The 17319-nt window shown below is 51.5% G+C and overlaps 2 protein-coding genes across 3 annotated transcripts; one reads left to right on the forward strand and one right to left on the reverse strand.

Moving 5' to 3' along the window:
- Positions 1-11379: 11379 nt before the first annotated feature.
- On the forward strand, positions 11380-11886 carry IUM83_05156 (Double-strand-break repair protein rad21; the record flags this gene model as incomplete). The annotated part of the gene is made up of 1 exon (XM_067929274.1): positions 11380-11886. The coding sequence occupies one exon, from the start codon at positions 11380-11382 to the stop codon at positions 11884-11886; it is 507 nt and encodes a 168-aa protein (XP_067794903.1).
- A 257-nt stretch (positions 11887-12143) lies between these two features.
- IUM83_05157 (P-type ATPase (P-ATPase) Superfamily) lies at positions 12144-17297 on the reverse strand (the record flags this gene model as incomplete). 2 transcript variants are annotated; one of them, XM_067929275.1, is made up of 2 exons in its annotated part: positions 12144-13453; positions 13532-14315. In XM_067929275.1, the coding sequence occupies 2 exons, from the start codon at positions 14313-14315 to the stop codon at positions 12144-12146; spliced, it is 2094 nt and encodes a 697-aa protein (XP_067794703.1). The 2 variants fall into 2 exon arrangements, with proteins under 2 accessions (XP_067794703.1, XP_067794704.1); XM_067929276.1 differs by lacking the exons at positions 12144-13453; positions 13532-14315 and adding exons at positions 14560-14563; positions 14665-17297.
- Positions 17298-17319: the final 22 nt, after the last annotated feature.

Genomic DNA, 17319 nt, shown 5'->3' on the forward strand with positions numbered 1-17319 from the left:
TTATACGATTAATTTTTTTTTGCAAATATTTCCCCTTAGATATTTAAAGGAACGGTAGAAATACCATCCGACAGTACTTGTCGCTTGTCGTAGTAGTAAAAAAGCGCTGTCTTTGTCTGAGAGTAGGTAATGATTGAATTAGTCTCTTTGCGAATGCGGAATCCAGTGTTATTTCCCTCGAAAGTGAATTGTTGTCCCTTGACAACGGCTTCAAAGTTGTCAGAGCACAGAACATTAGCATTCTTCGATTTTTGCACACCCTTAGCTGATAGTTTGATCTTCTCCTTACCAGTCTTATCATCGATTTGTCCACTCAGGTAGCAGATGTAGTTTTTGGACGATAGACTGACCATAGCATTGCAACGAAATTCCTCCTTGAAAAGACCTGGCGTTCTTCGATCGAAAGCAGCATTATCCTTGGTATCGTCTCTTGGGAACCATTCATACTTATGTTTGTTGAAATGGTCAAGAAGCTCAGGCTTGATGAGATTTGGGAAAGGATTATCATTACTAAAGGCAATATATCCACTATCGGTATCCATCTCCTGATACTGGAAGTCAAATCTATCGAAGTAAAAGTCGATGCAATCGTAGTAAAATTGTGGCATACGTAGCTTAGCTAACTGATATATGGCAATAGAAATATGGAAAGGATTGGTAAGCTTGATTCGTCGTTTATGCTTAACTAACTCAACAATCCCATTGGAAAACTCCGTTCTTGATAGGTGTGTGAAATGCTCGATAGACTGCTTAATTTGCTTCTCATCATTCAAGAATTTAATTTCCTTGTGCTTGCTCATATTCATGCCAAAGCGACCGAAAGCGGCATTACCGACAAGCTTCATCATATCAGCAATCATAGCTTTGCTATCATCAACATCACCTTCTCGCCATGCATCAGACACCCGCTCCATGAATGACTTGAAGGGTCGATGACTGTCAGCCTTGATGAAGATATACGTCTTCGTAATAACTAATCCATGCTCCAGACACCACTTGGGAACAGGTGTATGGATGAGGATTTGCTTGCCAAAGTAGCTCCCAATAAGCTTGCGCCCTGCTTTAGCCATGTTCTTACCTCGTGTTTGATTGTAGTCAAACATTTGCTGACCAGTGACTTTAGCTGTCGGCTCGATCTCAATATTCTTGAAAATGGGGGTCATCTCACTAAAATAGTGTTTTAAGTGGTCTGGCGTTTCTATATCGCATTCAAGAAAACCAAAAATCTTATCGTCTTTGATATCGTCAATGATCGTTTCGTAGGCGTCAATAGTAGTCAATCGTCCGCAAGGCATATCACTGCCTAGACACCACAGGTATAGAGCGTTAGCGTCGTATCCATTAACCTTCGTACACTTTTTACCACCAGGACCACGAAGTTTCGTCTCATTACGCTTTGCATAGCGATTGAAGATGATTGATGGTCCGCCGGCGATATTGGCCTTCATTTTGTAATAGATGTCTAACCCTTCCTTATCGATACAGAATACCAATCGATTGGCATTGTAATCGAGTAGCTTCTTGTATCTGAAAGCCCTAATATCCATGTCCTTGCGTGCGACGTTGCATTCAATGTAAGTAATCATGACATTGTCATCGATATGCCCGAGCTTATTATTGATACGATCGACCGAAACAATCTCTTCATTCAGCTTGCAATAGCATAGGGCACAGAGATACCTCTGCTGCTTCATTAGCTTAGCGACGTGATCTTTCGTCATATCGAATTCACGTTTAGTTTCCTTGTCTTGAGTGACATAGCCTTGGAAACGCTTCGCAGGGAAGATGAATGCTTTAGCCGGCTTCTTAGGTGGAAATTTCAGCTCACTCATTGTAGTTTGATACACGACCTTTTCGCTCAAGCCTGACAGAGAGACACCATCACAGAACATATCCAAATCGAAACACTTGAATAACTCACGATGCTTTTCGATTGCCATCACGAATGGAGCAACGTCGAGGTTGTTATACCAGACGAGAAGGTCCTTCATTGTTTTCATCTCATAATGCTTCCAAACGAACTGCAGGCGGGCATAGTCCTTATCCTCGATATTGATCTTGCGCAGTTTGCTGTAGAAACCTGATTTAGGCGGAAGCTTAGTCTCATTGAGAACATCACAACTGATGATGTATTCTTATGAGAAAACTCCTTTGGTCACACCACAGACGCAACGAATGCTATCAACACATTTACAACCACCGAGATAGGTTGTGAGATACTTATCGAGAGGTGTTCCTGCTGGAACATAGTTGATGATATCGAGAAACTTATAATCATCAGTCGATATGGCCATATAGCCACCATTTTTGATGAATTTATCGATATCACCTAAGACTTCAAACAAATCATTTTTGATCATATTGATATCATAGCTTCCACTGTTGAAACCGAGAACTGGGACTTTCTTAAGGATGGCCAATAGCCGTTTAGATTTCTTATTGACGAAGCAGTCGCAAGCACTTTCAACGAATTCCGCCAAATTTGCATACATTCCTGGCTTGATCCATCGATGGAGATCCTTGCTGAAGAATGTTTCCGTATTTGATTCACCTGGAATCATAGTCATTCCAAGCGAATCCATTAGAGTGATAATCAGCTCCTCATATTTGCTGACGTTGTAAGCAAATATTTTGTCTCTAACCTCTTTGATGTAGCACATCATATCAATAACGAGTTGCTTCGGGTCAGAATTGACAAAGCACTTAATCTCTCTTGTCAAGCTGTCGCAAACGCTTGCTGAAACAGGAACGTGTTCATTGAAGAATTGAGTTTTAGCTTCCTTATCAAACGCTTGAGGCGCCAAAATCGCTTCAAGATCGAATACGATGAAATGATCAATGTAATGATTTAAATTCTTCACTTTATAAGACTTCAGAAGCGACTTAATGGTGTTAACGTTAGGTTGATAGATCTTAGGGGCCCTAACAAATCATCCGATATTGATCTTATCACACTTACACTTGCTGTGCTCCCTCAATCTGATGCAGTTATCGAACGTCATCTTACAATCGGGACAAACATATCGAGACTGGACCTTGTCTGGGCTTGTAATATAGTGTGCGTGATTAGCGTGAGATAAGATATTGATCGTATCTTCGAACTTACCGTCAGTAGGGCGAAAGTTCTCAACAGCTCCTGTCTCTTCATCGTATGTATACACATTAATCTTGAGATTGAAGCACTTCTCAAGGTTATCAAACTCAAGGAGGTCGATAGGCTTAAAGTTCTTATAGAGGCTGAGAGAGTATTCAAAACCCTTGAACTCACAGTATTTCTTGAAGGCTGCTTTGACCTGGGTCTGAATTTTTCTTGAGTCCTTCTTATCCGAGAAATGATATGCAAGGCAATGGAATACGCACTTGATGTCAGTTGTAAATGATTTATAATCCGGATGATGGCTCTCAATATGACAAAATGGTTTATTAGGTGCCTTTTTATATTTCCTGCCTGAACTTGGAATAATATATTCACACATAATTATGGTTGGATCGTTGGATCGTATATATGATTGGTTTATATCTTTATATTTTATCTATCAGGATGGATCGTTCTTTATATTTGAAAAACTGGCGGCCATTTGTGCGTGATCTGAAACAATGTTTAGAAGTATTGTGGCGTCTGAATAATTATAGAATGCTTCTTTGTACCAGAGGGTGTCGAGAGGTTTTGCCCACTTTTTGACTACTTTTGATATTCAACGTTTATATTACCTGAGGGTGGTAATATATTCATTGAAAAAAAAACTGGCGGTCATGTGTGGGGGTATATTACTACTCTCGTACGGAAAAATGGTGTTCGCCCTGACCCGGAAAAGGTCAGAGTGATCATTGAATGGCCAACGCCTTCAAGTGGCAAGGAACTAAGGCAGTTCCTTCGCTTGGCCACGTACTTGCGCAAGTACGTGGAGGATTACGCGGGCAAGATCCGCCCGCTGTCACAACTTCTTAAGAAAGAAGCTGTGTGGAAGTGGACAACCGATTGCCAAGAGGCATTCGATGCAGTCAAGCAGGGCTTGACTGAGGCGCCGATCTTGGCAGTGGCTGACCAAGATCGTCCATTTCACGTAGTGTGCGACGCATCCGACTTCGCGATCGGATGCGCGTTGATGCAGCACAATCACGAGGGCCGTGATCGTGTCGTCTACTACCAATCGCGTCAGCTGAAGCCAGCTGAGCGCAACTATCCGGTACATGACAAGGAACTCCTTGCCATGAAATACTCACTCGCAAAGTTCCGAGTGTATTTGCTTGGAAGTAGACCGTTTGTGGTCTACACCGACCATGCTTCCCTGCGCACCGCAGTGAAGTCGCCACACATATCACAAAGAATGGCGACATGGCTCTCATTCTTTGTGGAGTATAACTTCCGGGTCGAATACAAACCCGGAAGATTGAATGTAGTGGCCGACGCGTTATCACGTCGGCCGGACTATGCAGAAGCTGTTGACGTCAATGCCATTGACGCCATGCGATCGAGCAAACCCACATCATCTCTGTTGGATGATGTGAAGGCCGCGTACGAGTACGACGCGGACGCGAAGCTCTTACTGGGCTATGGCACAGCGCCTTCTGACAAGTCCCGTCAGAAGCTGCCCAAGCACCTTCGAGCGCGTGCACACCGCTTTCGTGTGCACGACGGATTACTGCTTTACAATGCAGTCGACGACAACGCGGATCGCGTTGTCGTGCCGAATGACCATGACCTGCGACTCGGGATCGTGTACGAATATCATGATGCCCCGACTGCGGGACATCTCGGACGTGAGAAGACATACGTCCGTCTCACGCGCGACTTCTACTGGCACCACCAGTATAAGTGGGTGCGCAAGTACATCCGTGCTTGCGAGGTATGCCAACGCGTAAAGCCTGCGCCATTCGCTCAGGTTCCTTTACAATCACTACCAACTCCGTCGGGGTGTTGGAAGTCCATATCTTTGGACTTCATCTTTGGTCTTCCCCCGGACAGCGGAGGGAATACCGGTGTTGTGGTTTTTGTCGACCGCTTCAGCAAGATGGTACATCTTGCTGCGGTGCCGACAGAGGTGACCGCGAAACACTCGGCCCGTCTGTTCGTCGACATGGTGTTCAAACACCATGGCATGCCGACCAACATCGTGTCGGACAGAGACCGCGCTTCACAGCGCACCTGTGGCAAGAAGTATTTACACTTCTTGGGAACCAACTTTCAATGTCGACTGCAGATCATCCGTAGATGGACGGCCAAACCGAGCGCGTGAATCGCGTGCTCGTCGATATGTCGAAGAGCTACGCTCACTCGTTCCAATATTGGAGCGAGTGCTTATCGATGGCAGAGTTTGCCATCAACAACTCGGTGCATGCCTCGACCGGGCATACACCATTCTACGTGAATGCCATGCGGCATCCACGCCTACCGAGTTTACTCGGAGTGATGGCTCCCACTTTAAGTGGGGGAGGATCTACGACTGCAATACAGCAGCCGCAGAAAACCGCTGACACTTGCACAATGTCAGCTGCAACAATGGACAAACCACATGAGTCTGCGCAGGGCGCAGACTCCCCCAACAACAAGGCCAACGACCACGGGTCTGCGCAGGGCGCAGACACCGCAAAGAACCACGCAGAGGCCGGGCCTCTAGCGGAGAGCGAGCTGAATGACTTCAGCTCGGATGCAATCAGTTTCGTCACCAAAAGACAAGCCGTGATTCGGTTTGTCCAAGACACAATAGCAGCTTCTGTTGACCAACAGAAGCTGAACGCAGACAATGCGGGCAGAGGCAACACAAATGAATTTAAAGTTGGTTCATTAGTTTTGTTAGCTACACAAAACCTGCCTAGACATGCAGTTTCGGACTTCGGAGCAAGCAAGCTTGCTCCGCGCTTCATCGGGCCGTTCACTGTGTTGGCACGGCACGGCAACGCTTACACGCTAGACATACCGTCTAGCATGCGCCTCCATCCGACCTTTTACGTCGGACGGCTGAAGCCATACCTGCGGCACGAGCCATCTAGCTCGGCTGACCCGAAGCCTCGGCAGGAGCCGAGGCAGAAGCGGAGGACTTGGCCTCGGCGACGAGCAGCCTCTCCTCCAGCGCGCGGACGCGCTGGGCAACCCCTTCATCTGGGTCCCCAGCTCGACCTGGCTGTTCGAGGCGGTCTGCGAGACCGCCGCGACTTGGGCCTTCTGGTTCGCCAGCTCCTGTTTCAGGGCGGCGAACTCAGCGCCCTGCAGACGCTCCACGGCGGTCACCCGGTCGTGGAGAGGCGCATACTGATCAGCCCGGGGCTGATCATACCCGGGGCGTGTTCTCACCCCCGCCACCGCCGATCCGTGACGCCCGCGGCTCAACCCGCTGGATTGTTGAGCGGATTGTTGACCATAGTATCCCGAAAACGAACCCTCAAGGGGCTCGTTTTCGTATTCGTTGGAGAGGATTTCCTCCCCATCGAGATACATGGAAGCCGCGGAACGTCTTGCTGGAGGACGTTCCGGAAATGGTGAGGGCGTACGAGGAGCAGTACGCGCTGGTGCAGCGGAAGTAATACGAGCGCTGCGAACATCGCCAGCGCCCGAACCCTCACGTGCTAAGAACTTAGCACGGAGCTCTTTGAGACTCTCGGGCACACGGAATGACGTGTACCCGTTCAGGTCGCGGTCGCTCAAGCGGACCGCGCCCGGGAAGCACTTCGTGCACTGAAAGCCCTCGGGCACAGCGCACGGCACATTTGCCTCCTCAGCAGCAACGTGGAGTTGCTCCAACTTTCCACGCTTCGAGTACGTCTCGAAGCGATCACGCGCTTGCTTAATCCGATCACGGTAAGCACTCGGCTTCTTGTTGAAGTTCTCAACAAAAGCGTTCCAACTTTGACAAAGTGCCTGCCACTCGGGCACTTTGCTGCGAGAAGATGTCGTCTTGCTTTGGAACCATCGGAGCTCATGGAAGAGTCCGATGTAATAATCGCGCCTTTGATGCGTTTCCGCATCAAAGTGCAGCTCGGCAGCCACGGCGTCATCTTTGATGGCGCTGCATACGTATAACGGCACCTCATTCGGAGGTACCGAGTTCTCATACCGATCCGTGATCTCGGACGCGGACGGCATCCACGGATCGCGCGCTGCAGGCGCAGCACGCGGAGAGCCTTGAGCTTTGGAATCACGCGCAGCAGTTGCAGCGCGCGGAGAACTGAGAGCCCCAGCGGAAGCTAGTGGGGTATCACTCTCAGTTCGCGAACGCTTCGAACTCGAAGCGTCCGATTCGTCCCCTTCACGATCTTAGCGTGGGGGTCGAGCGATTCGATCGACACTGAGTCTCTGCGCTTTGAGGACGAGTCCTTCTCGTCCTCCATGTCTTCATCGTCGTCGTCGAAGTCGACGACGTCGCCATACTTCGCCCTCTGGCACTCAAAGTAGTCATAGATGGAGAGATGACTCTCCACCGTCTTCGGGTTCTTCTTCTGGGACGCGCTCATCGTTGAATGAGCGCGGGTTTCTTCTCCAAACGCGGAGAATTGACGAATGGTCAATTCAGAAGATTGACGTGCGGAGACTCCGCGCGTCTAACCTTAAGGGGAGGATGGTGTAACGAGTGGCTTGTGATTTTAACAGATAGGATATCTGTTAAAAGTTTTAGATACTGCCTCACCTTGGTGTAAGTCACACCGATGGATACATTGAAGTGGGCCACCACAATGAGTGGTCCACACCCTACCCAAAGATCCTATTGGTAGAAAGCAGCATCTTTCTACCAATTAGAGACGTGCATATTGGCGGGGCTCTAACAGCAAGCCGCAGTCAACCCCTTTCATAGATGATAAACAGTTTTAGCAGTTTTAGAAGGAAGATCAATTTACAAACAATACAGTTCTCATTTTACCTTAAACTACTCACTTGGAGTCTTATCTGATTTAAATTATATTTGTGTATTCAAATATAATTAACCTAAGTAATTACTAAGTACTTACGCTTCCTCATACACGTAGCGCAACGTGTAAGCTAAAGTAGTGAGTCAAGTTAGACCCACTACAAACCGTATAACGATGATTGTACAGAACGTGTCTGTTCGAGCATGCTTACAGCTCTAGAAGAAGTCCTCCGTATCTTTCCTCGATATCCTCAAATACTGTCGGTGCTGCTTCATCACGGAGCTGAACAAATTCGCGTTGACTTCATTGAGCGATGGTGTTTTTCACTAAGTTCAACAGATGCAACGAAGTTCGAAAATGCATTGTGCGCCTGCTTGCGCTTGATAATATCGCTCGCAGTTGCGTGTTTTTGGTTATGGTCTTTGCTCAGAAGTACGTTTCGCTTCAACCGAGGTTCTTTAGCTATCTCAACCTACGCAAAGCTCTCGTGAAGTAACTCCAGAATACATTGATAGATATGTAGCAAGAAGTTGTCTGCGTTTTGTCTGCTCGTACCTTATTGAGATGAATCTGTAGTGCTGTGGAGACTATGAAGAGGCACAAACGCAAATATCAACCGTGAGCACCAGAACCACGTTGAAAGATCGTTGCGACGTCACCAACCCAAGTTGAGGCCAACAGCGGTACCGTTATAGGTAAGAAGACGGTGGTACATTCCCACCGTAACTGGAGCTATGTGCTCCAATTTGTTTCACTTATACCGTGCCTATGGACGTCTAATGAGAGTGGAGTTCGCCGCTTGTTTGACTGTATTTTTTAAGGGATTGAAGCGGACTGTTGCTCGCCGCAACCACAACCGTGGTGTGAAAGTAACCGAGGGAAAAGAACCACTGCTTTTTCGGTGCTTTGACACATCTGTCTGTCCATGCTGCAACATGGGAATACCGAGCTCGTGTTTGCCTATACTTTTCTACTGATCAGTTGGAATCTAATGTGCAGAGCTGGAAATACGACATCAATCCATTCTGGTCATATAGGTCAGGGGGGAGACTCTTTAGCCATTCGGTTTGGGCACATGAACAATGACCAATATGGCTCACGTCATCGCGACGCCCGACACGTTTACGCTAATCCATTGATACCAGAAATTTGTCATATTCTTTCATTGTTGCTACATAGCTATTGGAACACAGTCGGCTCGTAAAGGTTCTGCCACATATGTCTCTTCTTCTTCCAACGTAGGTCCTTCCGCAGCGGCAATATGCATAAGAGCTGGGTAGACTCTTCCAGGCGTTCAGGATAGATACACTCGGTATGAAGCTGCCGGCTATATGATTGTGGGTCGATACGTTGGTGGATTACCATTTTAAGACATCGGTTTCGCTATGCTACCTCCATTATTTTCCGATGTCAATGCTACTATTCAAAATGCAATTTCGCTATGTTTTTCTTTTCTACCCACACGATTGTTACGCACTAAAGAATTTTGCTGGCATCACTGTTTATCACCATGATTCTCTATCGTGCACATTGCATTCAAACCATCCTCTTTGTCAGACCGCACTCTTCGGAAACATAAATGTCATTGCACAACTTAAGGACCGCATACATGCCACTCGCTGCGAAGATATCCTACAGTTAAAATTGCGACTTTTACGGTACAATTTGTCTGCGCCAGACGCAGACAAATTCTTGAGCATTCTGGATTACTCCAGAAATAACAGCAGTTTGTATGGCGACTACTCAAGTGGGTTTTCAAATTTGTCTGCGCCAAACACAGACAATAACGCAGAAGATTTGATACAAAACCAGCGAGCGGCGCAGACAAATTCAAGATAATCCATTTTTTTTATTTATTTTCCGCGCACTGTCCATCACTATATATCCCCGAAGTCACGCCCACAATGGAACTGTCGATTAACCTCTGCAACCGCATCCTCTAAAACCACCGTCACCACGACCTCAAGAAGGGAAACTTGGGGTCTTCACCACGTCCGACGAAAACATCGCATACGTTAAATGTTGCCCGAATAGATAGAATGCGATGCCAAACCAGCGCTTGGAAGTGCTCCAACGTACGGCGTTTGTAACCCCTGTTGCCATGACTGTTAGCGTGATGCCAGTCCAGGATGTCAAGGTTATTCCCGAGCGTCAGGCGGGTCTTGTTGAACCTCGTTGGCTAGTTTTGCAAGAGACAACACGGACGGTGTGTCACCCTCGAGTATCTGACCTCTGCTCTGGTTTTAGCCAAAATCGGGCAATTTTCGGCCGTGTACCCCTAGCTTACGGTATACCGAGCATGGTGACAATCCATTCTCTCTCACATCAATCAGGTGGGATACTTAGCTGGGCCCTTGATTTTAAATCGTGGCGTTTCAAGGAAGTAGTAGATCGTTGATCACGCATAAAAATATTAAAGCCTTGAAATGGGTGATCTGCTAAGCATTAACAGAAACCCACCACCGTCGAAGTCTCATCTATCGACAACAGGCGTCGGTCACCAAACCTGTCGCCAAATTCTACAATCCAGAGCGCAATCAGCATTTACCGCGAAAAATAAAACAAAATACATGCACATTTAGCACGTACTCCGTTCGATGTTTTTGTGCAATGCACGCTGTTAGCACTCAGAGCGAGCACTGCGTCTCGTTGACCAGGTATCCCCCATGTAGCTCGATCTTCGATCTTTTCGCTGATACATGTAAAGCAGCCCACCGAGAATAGCAAATGCTAGCACGTCAAATGCAGTGAACTCAGCGAGACGCCGTACCACTCATGCATCCTCGACCAAGGTTCTCAAGCACCCATGTCAACGAGAATGGAGCTTGGCGAGCATGGAGTGCCCCGTAGCCATGTCGGCAGCTTCAACGTGAGAGCCGGCGCGGGATGCGCCTCGCACTTAGCAGGAGAAGTGATGGGCCTGGTTCGAATTTGTCTACATGCACCTGGCTTTAGAGACCGTCAAACAGACGGTAGGGGTTGGCTACCGTCGACTTCCTCCCTGGTAGCAGTGACCACATCGCGGCGATTGTAACGTCGAGCAGCTGACTCGTTCTCTACCGCAGCGACATATCGCGCGTAAGTCGCTTTTGGCGACTGACCATCTTAGGCGTGGACGATCGCCGTGTACTTGTTCCTGCCCCTGTAGCTGCCCGCCCCGTGCATTGCCTGCCTGCATTCCTGCCTACCGCGCTGTCGCCGGTTCGGTTGTTGCTGATTGTGGCGCCACCCACGAACGCGCGGCAAAAGCGACTTAGCTCGCTCGTATCTTTGGCGCGGTCCCGCGGCAGCCGCACACGCCCGCTGGTGAGTAACACCACAGCAAGGCGCCCGATCTGCCCAGCACGCTTCTCCGTCAGTATAGGCACGGGGCTTATCGTCCAGCTGCCGGCCAGTGCTCCTCTCGCCTTCTCTCCCAGCCACCAGTGGACGATTCTCGGCTTGTTCACGCTTCCTGTGGCCGCTCACTATCGATCTCGCCTCGATCTGCCCAAGACCCTCCAAGGCTTCCTTCCTCCTATCTATCAATCACCTGCCATGGGCTGCGCGCAATCCAAGACCGAAGACGTCGCCGCCACCAACCCTCCGGAGGCTGAGCCCGCCGCGGCCGAGCCGGTCGCCATCGAGGAGCCTGCTGCTTCTCCTGTAGCTGCTGAGGAGCCCGCGCCGGCTGCGGCCGAGCCCGAGGCGGAGACCGCTGCCCCCGAAGAACCCGCGGCCCCGGAGACGCCCGCCAAGGATCTGTTCAAGGTCACGGGCCACGAGATCGACGAGGCCGGCGTGGTGTTCTACACTGTGGAGGCCGTCGAGGGCGACGCCACCTTCAAGAAGCGTTTCAGCGACTTCAAGACGCTCGTGGTCGCGCTGGGCAGCCCCAAGAGTCTGCCGGCGCTGCCCGGCTCGGGGCTCGGCTCTAAGCTGCGCGGCAAGCACAACCCGGAGCTCATCGCCGAGCGTGAGACGAAGCTGGCGCTCGTGCTCAACGCAATCGCCAACGACGGTGCGTTGGCCGACAACGACGCCTTCAAGAAGTTCGTCCAGTAGTCTGCGCGTCCAGAAGCTGCTCTACTAGTGCCGCCAATATTCTACAACAAAGCTCACCTTGTACATACATACCTTTTGACCCTTCACTTCAACCTGACAATACAGTACTCGCTTTTTACTCACGTGTTCATCGTGGCATGTTACTACTAGTAGCATTGTTGTAGAGGTAGCGGAACCAGCAGTGTGTACATCTCAAAATCTGTTGCTGTTGTATTATATGGTTAGGGTGAGCCATGTTGATGCTCGTCCCATGGTCATCATGTCGACAGGGTGGAATCTCGAGGGCAATCTTCAACTTGCACCGCCGAAATGGCGCTGAGGTTGGAGGCGCGCCGAGCTTCCTGCTGCGCTTTGAACTCCTCCGAGAGCTTCCACTCGCGGCGGCGCACGAAGCCGTGGTGCGGTCGCGGCTTCTTGGCTTTCTTCTTCTTGTTCTTCCGTCGAGACGACAGGAACGTGCCGTTGCTGCTCCGGTCGCCAGTATTCAGCGCCAGCTCCAGGTCCTCGTCCTCCTCCTCGCTCTCGTTCGGAGGCGTCGAAGGGAAGAACGCAAAGTCGTTCTCGTACACCCAGCCTTCAGCGTCGCAGCCCGGCGCGTCCAGCTTAAGCTCCAGACCTGCAAGTGGAATCGCCTGCGCGCTGATCTTGCCCGAGCGATCGCTCCAGCGCTTGCGGTCCGTCGGCAGGAGGTAGCCGGGGAACGAGCTGCCGTAGCCGCAGAACGGCTGGTACCGCTGATTCTCGAAGAAGACCGGGTCATCCGAGCTCAGGATGATGTTGCGAACGTCGGCGTTGATGCTCTTCCTGCTGTTCTGGCCACCAGAGTTGTTCGTGCCGGTCAGGATCCAGTTGACAACGTTGGCCGGCTGGTCGAACGCGAAACCCGTATAGAGTTTCGAGCGACCAGGCGCCGTAAACCGGACGGGCGCACTCTCGTGGACGCGGCGGTCCTGGTAGTCGATCATACCAGCCAGCTCCGGGTTCAGGTAGTTGACCTGCGGGGGCTTGAACTCCGCCAGCTCTTCACGCGAAATGCCGGACTTCTCGTCTTGTGATTCCTTCACGAGGTCCAGGTACTCGGGTACAAAACGACGACGGCATCCCTCGTAGAAGAAGTCCTTGAGAAGGATTGCCACCACAGCAAACAGTTGGCCAAGCCAGAACTGCGACCGTCCAAATTGCCACGGCAACGAATCCGTGTCGTACGACCAGTCGATCTGGTCGATAACATACTGGAAAAGGTAGAGCGCGATGACAGTGAGCGCCATACTTCCGAATTCAAGGATGTCCCACGAGTTCACCATCAAGCAGAAGCGAGCGTTTACAACGATGCACAAAATTGTCCAGCCGAGCGTCTGCATCGACAAAAACTCAATGGTATTGCCACCGCGTTCGATGTTCCAGGCGATTGCCAGAATCGCATAGTAGATGCCCACTGAATCGATGATGCCCAGGAAAATCCATTTCCAGAACATAATGTGCGTGAAAAAGCTGGTCTTGCGCACCTCAGCGTGGTAAAGCGTCGGGAATTGAAGCACAGTCTTCTTTGGTAAATCCTTGTCGTACGCTGAGAACACGACGATCGGAAGTGCAGTGAAGAAAAGATTGTAGCCCTGCTGAATCAACGCCGAGTAGATCATCGTACCAGAATACCCAGTAGGCCACAAAGTGTACCAGAACATGGACACGTTGTACGCAATGTTCTTGTAGAAAGTGTAAACGACCAGAGCTGCAACACGGTTGTAATTCCAACGACCATGAACCAAAATCAGGTTGCTCAGGAAACGAAACTGGCCCAGCGCGTAGTCCGAGCTGTTCACGGCTTGGAGGCCTTCTTGTCCGCTGATACCGACACCAATGTGTGCACTCTGAATCATCGGGACGTCATTAGCGCCATCACCAATGGAAAGAGTGTGCGACTCGGGGACATTCAGTTTCACCAACTCAACCAGTTGTGCCTTCTGCTGAGGCGACACACGGCAGGCAACAACCACCTTACACAACAGCGACACACGCAGGAGGTGCAAATTGTGAAGCGGGTCTTCGAGGATCTTGTTCAGCGATGCTCCGTCAATAACCAAAGCGTGCTCCACTTGGCCGGATGGAGGTGACAAGACGGAATGGGCAGCAACAGTTGAGGTACGGGAAGCATCATCACTAGCGTCGTGAATCTCGTGGAAAATCTTGTCCAGCTTCCGCAGGATCGCACCCTTCGTTCGGTACTTTGATGCATTGATCACGTGTCGTTCCATGTCATTGTTGAGCAAGCGACAAGCATAACCGATATTGATAGCCGTTTCCTCCATGTCTCCCGTCAGGACCCAAATGCAGATTCCAGCCTTGGCAAGGCTCTCCATTGTTTCAGGTACACCATCTTGAAGGCGATCTTCGATAGCAGTGGCACCAAGTAGCTCCAGGTTCGACTCCATCTCGTCCTGAAGAGCGTCGATAGCATTCGGCTCCCCCTTCGACTTCGCTTCGACTTGGCTCAAGTCAGCAGACACATGCCGATACTGGGCGTAAAACTGCTCCCAGGTCTGCGGACTTATCCTTTTCGCACAAACAACCAGAGTTCGAAGTCCATCCTGTGCAAAGGATTCCAGATGTTTTTCCGTGGACTCGCGAATTCGTTCGTTGTTGGCAGACGTCGAGGCAAGACGAGGGAACAGCATGCTATCTGCTCCCTTAGTCAGCAGAAGCACGTCATCCTCTTCGCTTTCCGACATTAGACGCAGTTCATCATCGCGTTTCCGACGCTGTACAATAACCGACATGCGCTTGCGGTTCGAGTCGAACTCGAAAACTTCCAGAATGTCGTACTGATCCACGACACCATCCGGTTTCTTGATAGAAACACTTCCAGGCTGGCGGTCGATGAATTCGTAACCGAAGAACTTGGCTCCGCAGACAAGCGCAAGCTCATCTGGAGATGAGGCCGAGTAGTGGACGGGAGGACTGGCATCTTCTTCCGTCGGTTCAGGACGCTCAATCAGGACTCCGTGGCACAATGCCAGCAGGGTCATGAACTCTTCGATCTTGCCGCTTTGGGGTTCTGCCTTGTTCTGCAGATCCCGCCAGAAATTCTTATCCTTAAAATTCACGTTAGGGGCGGGGGCCTCCATGCGTGGGTCCAACAGAGGAACATCGTTTTCGTCTGCCGTTTCTTCGTCCACAGTCGGGTCACCCTTGAAATCACTTCGCATTCGAGCTGCGATACCAATCGCGGTTGTTCCCTTACCGTAACTACGGCCACCAATACTGCACTTGCGGAACTCCATCTTGTTGCACGTAAGGGTGCCCGTCTTGTCCGAAAATATGTGGGAAATTTGACCTAGCTGTTCATTCAGCTGCATGTTGCGCACGCTCATCGGGGTATCGGTCTCTTCGTCGTACATATCGAGATCACGTTCCATAAAGTAGCCTTGCAGCGCCTTCACAAGTGTGATGGACACGTACAGTGTGATTGGCACCATCGAAGCTAACGTCGCGAAGAAATACACAAACATCTCCATAAAGCTGTCATCCCAGCTGCCCAACTCCAAGTACGTTGGGAGGTAAAGACCGTTCATCCAAATTCTGTCTCCGATCGCACCAATAAGAGACATCACCACTAAAATGACGACCACAACAATCACTTGTCTGTTGGTCATTTCGTCAATGGACGAGACCTTGACCGGGAATTCATCGCCTGAGCTCATCATAATCTTGGAGTCGATACCCGTGTTCACCACCAAGCCGTACACGTAGCTGGTGTTACGCAGCTTGCTGCCGCGAAGCAGCATGTTCTTCAGCGACAGGGGGATTCCCTCGTTGTTGGCCCCGTTCGGGTTCTCCTCCAAGAATATCGTGCCTGAGTACGTGTTAATGTCGCCGTTCGGGAGTTCACTCTCCACGTATCCTTGGATAATGTACCCGGCTTCGTCCTCATTCATAAACATATTCCTGGTGGGCTGAGGTGCTTCTCGCAGTTTAAGATTTGTTTCGCCGTCCAGGTTCTTCGTTTCGACATAGCAGAGTCCCATGTTTCCACCGGAGCGCGCTCCTTCGGCAGGAATCACCGCCAGGATCATGATATCCGCCGGCAGGATTTCGTGGTTGGCGACCTTGATAAAGTCGCCCACCTTCACCTCCCGCCACTCTACTTCCTCGAACTCGCGCAGCTGGCGATTAAATACCCGCGTCTTGGCCGAGTTAGCGAGGTCGTCGGCCATATGCCGCTTGTAGTCTTCGTATCCTGCGAAGATGGCGTCAATGATGATCACAATAACTAGGGGGATGAATTGCAGCGGGACGCCGTCCGTCGGGGACACTGACGGGATCATCTGGAAGATGCCGATGAGCAGGAAGTAGAGGTTGGCCGTCTTCTGGAAGGTCAGGTACAGGAACACGGGCACGAAGCTCCACCACGTGTACTGCGAGGTCTTGACCTCGTTGGACACGAAGAACTCCTCGCCGTCCTCGGCGGCCTCGGCCCCGTCTCCGCCGTCGGGCGCCACCGGCTCGCGCTTGGGCGCGTTGCCGCCGTCGTTGATCTTGACGATCTTGTACTGTTTGCGCTGGCCGATGGGCGCGCCCTGCGAGTCCACTGACATGAGGCTGCTCATGCGGCCGAGCAACTTGTGGCTGCTTCCCTTGGGCGTCAGGCTCGGCGCCGCGGCGGAGGAGCCGGCGTTCTGCATGCTGCTGGTGTCGGTGGCCGTGACGTTGGCCATCTCGCGCTCGAAGTCGGTCATCTGGCGCTCGGGCACGGGCGAGCCCTGGTCCGCGCGGCCCTCGTTGCGCGCCTGCTCCTCCTGCTTGCGCGCGCGCACGCGCGAGCGCAGCGACGCCGCATTGGCCGGGTCGATGTAGCGCGTGGTGGAGCGCGTGTTCTGGCGGAAGCGCAGCGTGCGCGGCAGGTTGCGGTAGAACATGCGCCAGCTCTCGCTGCGCAGGTAGCCGTAGCCGTAGCCGTAGCCCTGCGCGGCGTTGGCGTTGGCGTTGGGCGTGGAGGCGGCGGCCCCCGCCGTGCCCTGGCGCGTGAGCAGCTCGGCGCGCGTGGGCGCGTCGCTGGCGTCGTCGTCCAGCAGGCGCTGGCGGAAGTTGAGCAGCTGCGACGACGTGAGCGTGCGGAAGAGCTCCGAGTTGGGCCGCTGCTTGGGCAGGTCCGAGGGCCCCGCGGGCTGGCGCGGCAGCACCTCCACCGTCTGGTTGCGGTGGAAGTACCTGGACGGGTTGAAGGCGGTCGCGCTGGCGCTCGAGGCGTCCGCCACCGTGGCGCGCAGCGGCGACGCGGAGACCGAAGCCGAAGCGAAGGCGGCGGGCTCGCTGTGGCGCGCGGCCACGGGCGACGGCTGCAGGCGGTGGTACTGCGCCTGCGCGGTGCGGGGCTCATCCGCGGCGCCGCCGGCGTCGCTCTCGCTGCGGTCCATGGCGGAGCGAGGAGTGATTGTC

Source organism: Phytophthora cinnamomi (assembly GCF_018691715.1).
Source record: "Phytophthora cinnamomi strain GKB4 chromosome Unknown Contig23, whole genome shotgun sequence".
Taxonomy (NCBI): Eukaryota; Oomycota; class Peronosporomycetes; order Peronosporales; family Peronosporaceae; genus Phytophthora; species Phytophthora cinnamomi.